We start from the raw sequence: 11607 nt of genomic DNA on the forward strand, positions 1-11607 counted from the left end.
GATTGTCCTACTACAGTGAATCCACCTATAGAATTCATTTCTCACAGTTGATTCAACACAATGGATGGACAGTTGTACAATCAGACCATAGGACCAACCCCACCATTGTGCAGCAGATTATCTATTTGGGTTTGCAACTGACAGGTACACCATTGGTGTTCATTTCTTGTCACTGTTGAATAGAGCAGGGAGAAACTTTTACAATAAAACTGCTTGATTTCTTTTATTTAACACAGTATACGCAACCATTACCCCTGCCTGACAGCCGTAACATCAGACTACATGAACTATCTTGGCACCCTTCTATTGTCCTGCTGATCACCACTTTTGGTCCAAGACTGTGCTGTTTTTCATTTACAATACACCTGTGTGTTTACATCCAGTCTCCATTAATTAGGGGACCTTGAGAGAACGCATGAAGTACTGATACACTCTGAGATCATTACACTATAACTGTCCATGCTCATGAACAAGGATACATACAATTGATAAAAATCCCTTCTTTTCAAATCCATTGGCCATTTTGTTTGATAATTAAACCACTGGACTGGAAGAAATTTGCCTGAACTTCTGTCATTTACATCATTGGATGAACAAGACAGGCAAGACATCTCAATACAGGTCAGAATATTGGCATGGTCTTGCCAACATCCAAAAATGTCATGGCAGGTTGTCTGACTTGCTGGTGTGGAATTCAGATGGCATTTTTCTGAATTGACAAAGCAGGCCTGAATGATTAGTGAGCTCAATTTATACATCGTTACATGTAATTGCAGTGTCTGCAAAGTGCAAGATTAGAACATGCACACCTTCACAAGAGCCTGAAGCACATTTCTTCTGGTGTACAGCATACGTACATGTTTACGACAATTGACAAGTCAAAAAGACTACAGTGTTGGGAAATAAATACAATACCCCATGCTGACCATTTGTCAATATTAAAATATGGGATAAAATATCAAAATTTATCAGTACCAGCATATGTAGTATTTTGTCTGCTCTTGAAAATATTATTATACAATGTCAAAATTTTACATCAAAAACAACTTATTCTTGGCTGAGAACGGTGAATTTGCTATCAAATTGGGCTAGCAGACTACATGTATAGTGCCTAATAATACTGACTTGTACAGGAACACCATGGACTGCAGGACCGCTACCTGGCAGATTTACAGATAAAAAGGTTCCTGGGAACCACCAAAAACCTGAATAGATTGGTTATGAATACTAATCAGATCTCATTAACTTTCATGATATGTTCCTATACCAGTAACAGCAGAGCAGAAATTACCAAAGTGGAGCTGTTCAATGACAAAAATAAAATATATTCAAGCATACTGAAATCACTTGAATTTTAATCGCTATTGCTTTGAGTAAAAGAACACAGGTCGATAAATGCAGTCACACATAATCATTTGTCACAAAAATACAAATGGCACATTACAGATACAAATGGTTTTCTAGACACTTCATTTTACCATGTGAAGGGTTTAATGCAGTCCTAACATATTCGCAATCTCAGTTATGGCTTCTGTAGTCAGATTTAGTAACCTCTGACCTTTGACTGCATCAATATTTAGCTTTTATCATCACAATTTTCACCCATCTGGTAAATTCAGTAAGGTGTTCTGTCTCCACAAACTTTTCTGAGAGAATTTGTACATGGTGTATACGTATTTGACTTCATAGTTCTAGTGTGAATGCCTTGTTACATTCATGCTGTTCTTAGTGTTGACATTTGAGAACAAAGCAGTTCACAAACATATTTTTTAATCATTATTATTGTGATAAACAGAGGTACTGGTGACATATATAACCTTAACCTATCCAATAATCAACCATTATTGAAATTTCATGGACAATAATGGCTAGTTTTGGAATTTTGCAGAGACACATTATATCTCTAATCTCATCGTAAAATGGTATACAACACTACAAAATATTACTACGGGGCAGTAATACAACACTTGTAATATCCGTCAGTGTAGACAGTTATTGCTGCATATTATAATACTTTGAACCCCACTTCAAGCCCAATGATGACCTTTGACCCAACAAGTATTGTCAATGTGGCATGACAAATGGATTTTCACTAACAGCTAGAAAAATTCCATAGTCTCTGCACCAAATAACAGACCTGGGGGCTACTGGGTGGATAGAGAGGTCTGAAAACACAGTTTCTGCCTGCATTCATCACACACCTAAAATTTTACATTTGGCGGGACAAGTCAATGAGTAAAGAGAAAATGTAGTTCACAGTTTGCAGCAACACTTTGGAAAGAACAGCAGTATCATAGGCAGCAGGAGGGCTTTGTAGTGTAGGCTTGCAGGGCCATTGAAAAGCATTTGCAAATACTTCTGTACAGCTGGCTAACTTCGTGGTGCTGTACCAGCAAATGCCCCCAAGTAACAAATCACACTCATTTGTTTTCCTCAAGCTCATTTGAATACAGGGCTTTCACATCCACAACGTTTAACTTCCCTCTTTTGAAAGGCTTTCACTGCATGAAGATGGCCGAGGAGGGCATTCAGAGAGGGACAAACAGTTGGAAAATTGCCTAGTGGTGGTGAATGTCCACTGTTTGGATAGCGTTTGTTGTAAAGTCATCAACATACAACAATCAGAAGTATATAAAGCAGCGGGCCTATGTGAAAGTCTTATTTTTACATTCAAATAATAAGTAATCCAACGAACAGCGCACACCCCCCTGATACAGTTGTTATACAACATAAACTGGGTTACCACAAGTCTCAGCGGACTATGTTGCGCTGAAAACCAATATTGTACGAGATCCAACCCCAATAATCACTTTCAAATGCGGACAATAACACCTTCTGTCGGACTGAATAAAGCATTATTCCCTAATAGAAGAGGCTGCAGAACAGGTATTTAATAAAACTCAGACACTTTTATCCATGGCACATTTTCACAGACAATTGTAGGACACAGGAACTTGGTCTAGATTACATACTCCAACAACTCAGCTCTAATACGGAAGGGTAAATTGACAAACGTACTTGAAATTTGCAGCACCATGGTACCATGGTATAAAACAAAGACTTTGTGCAAATCAACATTAAAATTGCAGCCATGTACGTGACAAGATATTGTGACTAAGACGGTTATACAAAATGCACTGTGTTTGACATCTGCAATCATTTCAAAATTATATTAAATATTGGATGTTATGAATCAGTCCTTTCAAACTGTGTCAACTGACCTTGTTCACTTTAATTAATTGTCATCAATCTAAAATGTCACAATGACCTTCCCTCTTGCACTTTACCACAGTTACACATTCCTGAATGGATTATTACTGGACAGAGCAGGTGAGAAAACATTTGCCATCTTCATCCTTGGCAAGTCAGCTATAACAACAAACAATATCATTCACTCTGCATTGCATCTCAAGGATACCAGCTGGAACTATTGTTTCTTCAGGTCATGACTAGAGCTGTAAGCATTTCTTATTTAAAAGGTATAGCCATGTGCATTTTCCTAAACTCCTGACTGACATCAATTTGTTCCTAGTATCATCTAAATTTATCTGCTCCATTGTAAGATGAGATTAGTTAACCTTGGCATATGCAATCAATGTTAAGAGCACATCATGTTTCATGAGTCTGCCATGTGGGGGAGTTGAAATATCAATCACCTAATTAATTATGTCCATGCCCTGCTGTAGCAAACATACTTCCTGATCAGATAATAGCAAGTTAACCTGTAATACATCATTTTGTGAAAAAAAGAAACGACAGAATGCTTGATAAGAAAGCTGTTTAAAGAAATATATGTGCCGCTTCTGTGATTATATCTGTAGTATTCACAACCTGCACACATCTAGGTGAATGATATACCATCAATGCAACTCAACTAAGCAATCAAGTGGTCAGTTGGGCGTTGGAAACACTCCAACTTTTTATGTTCAATGTGTTCTGAAGCCGGCCACAATCCATACTGAACAATGTGTGGTTGTAATAAACTCATATACTACTACGCTGAACAATGCAAGGTCTCACCATTCAGACCATTATAACGGTAGACAACTAAAAACTTTCTAGCTTTGCCAGTGTGGTGAATTAAAAGTAATAAATATATATATATATATATATATATATATATATATATATATATATATATATATATATATATATATATATATATATATATATATATATATATACCGTATTCCTCCGATTGTAAGACCCCGCTCGAGTATAAGACCCTCCCCCAATTTTAGAAGATTTTCAAAAATGCTATACATCCGTGTATAAGACCCCTCCCTACCTTAGTTCAAAAAGCCAACAAATCACAACTCAAAAATTGATGATATTATGACTTCAACGATCACTAGTACGAAGTTGTTGCTGACTGGCCATCTAATGATTTAGAAGAGCCTTAACGTGCATATTTACAAACGATGGCTGATGTTGCTGATTGCCCATTGACACTTTCAAGGTCGTTTGGCCTTTGTTTGAGCCTATTGAAGAGCTGTAATGGAGATACTATTTGTTAGGCAGGGTGTGTACGCATGAGCATAGTGTTGTAAATAATTTAGTGGTTAAAATTTCCTTTAAGACCTAGAAAAATCATTAAAGATGCTAAAATGATGTAACATTGAAATTTGTTTACTGGAACGGCAGGCAAAACTGAATTTTGTCCTTATACTTTTCTTTCTGTATCATTGCGTTGTTAACCTTCTGCGGCCCCTGCTCAATATAATAGAATAGTCCACAGTGACCGCCATATTGTTTTGCTGCATGCTGCAAGCTGATCCACGATGTATGTGTTACTATTTCATGCACGGGTTTACTGTTTGTAGCTAACAGTTTTTCACCTTGGATCATGAATTCTTACCGTTGAAACCATGAATTTCAGTGCCATATCATTATTTTATTCGACACAGACCTTAGATTGAAAGAAAGGTTGGTTATTGTTACGTGCAGCAAATGCATGTATTGTATATGCCAATGGCATTGCCATGAGTTAACTGCATGATGCCAATCCGGTGAATATATGATGGACTTTCTGTTTTGAATTGTCTACGTCTTTCAAGAATTCTTTCAAAGTTTTATTTCACTTCACAAACCATTTGATCAGACAGGGATTGTTTGAGCAGTTGAAATTGTAACAGCGATCAAAAAACAACTCGTCAGTTAGGTTGGGAAGTGATCGCTGTGTTTTACCTTTGAAAATGAAGGAACAGTTGCCATTTACATGTATTTTCGACTTTGTGTATTCTCGAGAATAATTTGTCAGAAGTTGCTAATATAAGTAAGCTTTAGTACGTTCTGCCAAAAAATGTGTGAAAGTCTCGAGTAATGCTTAATTGACGCGAATAAATTAGCATAAATTAGCAGTGTTAGTTCAAAACGCGGGATGGCTCGATTATAAGACCCCCCTGATAATTACAACCATTTCATGTTGCTGACCCCGGGTCTTAGAATCGGAGGAATACGGTATATATATATATATTAATTATATATATATATATATATATATATATATATATATATATATATATATATATATATATATATATATATATATATATATATATAATTGACATAATAAAAACTTATTAACTATGCAATGTCAGTCAAAATCAGGGCACTGTTTAGGATGAAGACTTGCTCTCCCACTGGACAACTGTGACATTTTGTTTTGCTCATATATTAATGAAATATTACAGTTGACCTGACAAATGAAACAAGTTATCTGTTAAGCGTCACAGATTATAAAAATAAATGGAAATTAATATTTTAGACAAACATGTAATCAGGCTGACAGTAAATGATACATGGTCTTCATGACCTTGATTTCCACTCACAAGGAAACCAGCTGACAAGAATGCTGCATGATTCCACGACTTCATTGACATTCTGAAGGCAAACAGTTTTAGCAGCTAATCAAGATTGAAGTTAATGTTCGTGAATATCTGCACGCTTTGATGAGCCAGCAGAGGCACAGACTATGAAAACTGAGAGCTGACCATCAGAGGAATGGTAATTTGAGACAGATCATCATATTGAGTAGGAAATATCTGTCATATTTCTACAGATTGTAACACAGTCACTCTGACATGGGGATTAACTCGTCCTCAAAGAGTTTTGAAAGAGTTGCTCTGTAGTGGTTACAGCTTCAAAAATTTAAAGTACTTGATTTAAAAGGCTGCCACTCTCACAGTTTTTGATAACCTCTCATTACAGTGTGGACACTTCAGATAAATCTGTAAGCGAGAAGTGTGAAAGCTATTACATGTACAAACTGCTATAACTGTGTGCTAATTTACCAGTTATATTCAGTGGGGTGCTTTGACTAGCGTGGGTTGTCTTGTATTGGAAATCTTCACTTGGTGTCGTCTGGTAGGATGCTAGTATCTACATAATTTAGTTATAAATTTTGTACTTACCCTGCTGGATATGCGATGAGACCTGTATTCCGGTCACAGTCAAATGCACAGTTATCGCTGAGTGTTAACCCCAATACTCGTTCTAGGGTAACCTATATTGGAAGTAACCAAACAACAAACAGTACATACAGTTGCCAAATAAGATCTGATACTGTATAGCAATATATGTGATTTAAAGTTCTAGGATATTTCTATTCCATTACTAGCTTACAACAAGTGGTATTACAACTTTGTTTGTTTATTGGTATGTATGTTTCAAATACATCTATAATGGTGATAGCACAGTTTCAACCAAACTCTCAGTGCTACACCATTATGTGTGACAGCCCAAGTGTGAAGATTGCATTATGAATGACAATGGGTCATTTTCTTCTTGCTTGTTGTTGGCACTATATGGCACACAACTATATAAAGTTTGCAGTGAAAAACCAGGTAACCTAATCCAATGTACGTTTCATTGCAGATGGTGATCACTGTTGAAATACAAACTACTACACAAAAGAAAATGGATCTTTCTTCTTCTGTAGCTAGGATAAGCATGGGTAATGATTATAAATTAGCCTGTTACAATTGTGCGATGAAAGCAATGACTGGTATCTTGAGCACACATGTCAAAATCGTAAAACTTTGATTTTAGTTGCTTTGGAATGTTGCTTGTTATGACTTTCAACGATGTTCAGGCTGTGAAAGAAGTAGTCCAAATATACAGATAAAAAAAAAATCAAAAGAACAGGATTACATTTTCCTGAATGACTGACAGCAAATACGACTGAAAATCTTCAATTAATTCAATTAACAAGGTATGAATGATCTATTATAATATGCAGTCTGTGACATCAGCAACACTGTGTGGAAATTTGTGATGGATTTCTTTTATTAGAAGTGTTAAGTGAAAACCTATAACTTACACTTGTCACAGAAAAGTGGCAAGCAGCTGTAACAATATTTTCATCCAAGGAGTTGATATTTTTTCTTTCATTAAAAATATGTGCAAATCATTTCTTCACATTTTCTCTTTCAATCATGTAATCACTGACTGAAATTTTGTTTGCATGTAATTTCTGGACTGATGCGCAGAAAACTCAGGGTGTTAAAGAGGTTATGTTTGCCTTATGTTAAACATAAACACAGCCACCAATGACTGAAACTTTGATTAGATTGACCTAACTGTCTCATTTAAAAATAATCTCATTTACAAAAGGATTTGCTTATTACCTGCAGCACAATGCTCACCTGACCCCAGTATGTTACTGCCAGTATTTGAACAAAGTATACAATAATGCCATATAAATAATGACCAGATCAAGGTAGGCACACATTGGATTGTGTGTATTTCTGATGACGTGACAGTATGGGCGACAAATTGGCTCACTCTTCCTAGAAATCTATGGATTGTTACTCATGAAGAGTTTCCAGAGGGTTTTTGACACTATCATTGCCTAGCACTGTTGCTATTTTCCTTTATCCTCTCTGCCTACTGAACGCCAATGGGTTATTTACTATAAAAGGATTGGTAACACTGACCGATCAATAACTCATAAATTTCATGAGCCACCGATTAAAAGTAGACCCCTCGCTTGTTCTTTTAAATACCAGTCTATACTCATGCCTACATGTTGTGTGTGATTGTGATTGAGTCAGTCAGTTTTAACAATGCAGTGTTCTGGAGAGGCTGACAATCCGAAACGATGAAGTTCGCACACAGGCAATGTAAAGACGGCAATTTGCCACGAACCATTGCTTTTACTATGGAGGCTGAAGTCTTCGTTCTGTACCTCCATGCATCTGTGTCCGCAGTGGTTGTTTCTCCTTTTCGTGTGTAAATAAGAATGTATGTTCAATCACGCACTGGCAGTGCCATGTCACACTGTAACAATCCATTCTTACCTGCGACACCAAAAGTAGACGTCTACTAGTCTGGGCGGCGACTTCAAGTCACGTTAAACGAAAGTCCCTCCAGTCCACCTTCGGTGGAGGTACTGGGGTTAAATTTCTTCTACTAGTAAACTAGTAGTGTTCATACACTTACACAAAAACAACCATGTAACACGTTGTTGTTGTAGCACCTCTACTACTTACAATTTACCGACAAAAATAAACATTCGACTTTGTGTTATGGTGAAACTTCTACAATACAATCTATCACAAAATGCACGTCTACTGTATATATTGACAATTTATATTTTCACAAAATTATATTCCGCACACCGTGTATTAAAGGTCACGGATGCGAAAGTTTATCAAAAAGATGGGACAGACACTTACAAACACGTTTTCACAACCATATTGAATATGTAATAAGCATCACTGTACACAAGCAAGCGGCAGTGAACTTCCCAATCCACACGTTCAACCCCATTAGTATATAATTAGTCACATGTAAGTCGCGATCGTCACCACTTACCCGTTCGCCTAACGGAACTGACTTTGACGTGCGTTTCTTCAGCAATGGTGATCGGACGATTTTTCGAAGCTGCCTCTCGTGTCCATTTGGAGCCGGTTGTCTAATTAGGCTCATTTTGAAGCCACGGACACAGCGTCTTGTGCTGAAAACCTACCCACTACTACTCCCAGCTATCGTCTTTCAATCGGTAACTCGCTATCTATGGCATCTGTCTCGATGCCCGTTACATGTGCCTCACGTATTTTCGTTATTTTCACGTCTTTGCCGGTATATGTTACGCCCAGACCTTTCCCGCCTGGGCTTCTTCTTAAGTTCCTACGTTGAAATAATCCAAAACATTTTCACTCCGAGGGGAAACGACTTGAAAATGATGAATCTTTACCCATTGTAGCGCTTACAATGTCTCATCAGAATGACAACAGAGGATCCGCTAGCGGTAAATTCGAATTTTGAAACGTTGAGGGCTCCCTGATCTGTACACTTTAAAACGTGTTCTCTTATTGGCTGAATAGAAAAGGGGGGGTGTGTTCCGGGTCATGCATAACTTGCACAATTTCGAGGGGAACACGGAGGGTTAAATCTGTAATTCGACTTACTGATTGTAAGAGTTCATAGATTTTAGATGAAATGCTGCAACGTAAACATCTAAACCGCAATTCCACCTTGTTCACACGATAAAAGTATGCAACTGCGGCTGGGTAAATTTTACATTTTATCCAATAGAAGCCAGGGTTGATTTTCCTCATTCCATGCACGCAGACCAGCTTTCCGCGAAGCATTAACAGTTGAGCATCTCTACTTTAGGTATGAAATATAAACCTGTAAATATTATTACGGTTATAAATAATCACAAACATTGCATCGAAATTGTACCCTGTATCGATCTCCGGAAAATACAGTCATTATTTCATTTCTTTTGTTTTCATTTGGGATGATGGCTATTTAGTGATGTATGAATTTCTTCAGTTCTTCATATTGAACAATCAGAAAAAAAAATGTTTTTGGCCAAGATATGTTAACTAAAATTTTGGTTCAGTTTTAGTCATACTTGTCTGTATTTGATCACAGTATTTGATCCAGAACATACTAAAAACCCTGGGATGTAATTCGCTTTCAGTTGAATTATTGTTTTCAAATCCTAGCCTTTTATATAATATAGGGCTTTAAAAGTAGCTTCCTGTCATATATATACAAATAAATGTAAAGATGCACAGTGGGTCCATACTCTCATACTTTGGCAGTTATGGAGATCAGCTATTTTATAATAGGACAGTCAAAAGCTTGAATTGAAATGACATCCCAGTGTTTGTTGTGACTGTGACATGTTTGTGAAGACCATCAAATACAACAACTGCATAGCAATATTTTGTTCATCTTTAATCAACTATTAGCAACAGACCAAAATAATGTCAAAGTATCTTCCCTTTGCTCTATGCCTTACTCAGCACCCTGTAATCACTGGTATTGTCACATTTTCAAGGTCATTTACACTCATGTGAGATAAAAACCTATCAAAAAAGCTATATATAAACCGAAATATACAAAAGATTGAATAGTGATCTGACCTTGACCCTTGGAAAGAAAAATTCTGGAAAATGGGTAATACTGTTTCCCCATTTCTAATCATCAGATTGTGTCCTAAAAGGGAGGAGTGCTAGGAACTCTGTGTCAGTTAGACCGCTCTATGTAGTTTAGTAAAGCTTGTTTTACATTCATTGAACTGTATGACTGATTTACACAATGGATATCTGAGTAGGGAGGGCAAGCTTGCTCACTGCACATGTATCATATCCCTGGGCTTACAATCTATTGGATACGTAAATTGCACTTTTTCTTAAGTTTCTCCATTGTGGCTCATCACCCATTGCATGAACCCCGTCACAAGGACTGGGCCCATACAGGCAGTGAATAACAAGCATGGTTGTAACAACTTTTGTTGTGGAAGAAACCTTGAACACAGGTTACATGTACTTCAGAAAACAAAGGAGGTTACACAGAGACCCATATTGAATTTCTCTCACAGGAGTAAGCTAATGTACTGTCCTTCAAACATCTAAGAATAATTCTTTGTCAGAGGTAACATTTCCGCCCCACTTACCAGTCTACAGGTCCCCCTACACCATTGCAAAACAAAGGGCTTAAACCATGTACAGGGACAGAATAGGGGTAGCATGGTGACTGACATAGTGGTTTGCTCTACGACTTGTTTATTGTAAGACCATGATACCATTCAAAACTTGTGATGTTGATCAAATGAAAAAAAGTACTTTAACTTGCACTCCACCATGCTTTGTTATTGGGATTATATTTCTGGTTGACCGGAGTTCAAGACATGTGGTGCAACCCTCTTCACCGCATATAAGTCTATGCAGCTTTATGTGATGTTCCCACAAGTGCTGAGGACAAAAACTTTTTTAAACGTCTAAAGATCATGGTTAGCTAGGGGCCGGGGCTAGGGATCTATGTGAGACTTGTATCCGGTGAAGAATCTGCATATAGAGGTTAAGCCAAAATCAAGGTTCAGACTTAAGTTTACAATGTCAAGGTTCTGGTGCCATGAAATTTACAATACACAGTGAACTTTTGCTACTTTCTTTCACCATGAACTTCTTCATCTTCTAAACTTTAACTAAACACATTGCTAAGTACCTTATGCACCAATGGTCATATTTATCATTGTCTGCCAGGGTAATCTAGCATCCAAGCAATTTAAAATGAGACAATCAAACCATGGGCGAAATTTTCACCATCACAGAAATTTCATCATTACAGATATTGGCAATTATTCAG

At 37.1% G+C, this 11607-nt stretch overlaps 1 protein-coding gene across 8 annotated transcripts in view; it reads right to left on the reverse strand.

The window, feature by feature from the left end:
• The window catches only part of LOC139152825 (mitogen-activated protein kinase-binding protein 1-like), a 54630-nt gene extending 45381 nt beyond the window's left edge, over positions 1-9249 (reverse strand). For all 8 annotated transcript variants that reach the window (XM_070726175.1, XM_070726172.1, XM_070726177.1 and 5 more), the window contains exons 1-2: positions 8818-9249; positions 6414-6505 (exon numbers count right to left, since the gene is read on the reverse strand). In XM_070726175.1, the coding sequence (XP_070582276.1) occupies positions 6414-6505; positions 8818-8931 (206 nt within the window). In that variant the 5' untranslated portion in view covers positions 8932-9249. The remainder of the gene's footprint in view (positions 1-6413; positions 6506-8817) is intronic.
• Positions 9250-11607: the final 2358 nt, after the last annotated feature.

The sequence above is a fragment of the Ptychodera flava genome, chromosome 16 (genome assembly GCF_041260155.1).
Source record: "Ptychodera flava strain L36383 chromosome 16, AS_Pfla_20210202, whole genome shotgun sequence".
In the NCBI taxonomy this organism is placed as follows: Eukaryota; Metazoa; Hemichordata; class Enteropneusta; family Ptychoderidae; genus Ptychodera; species Ptychodera flava.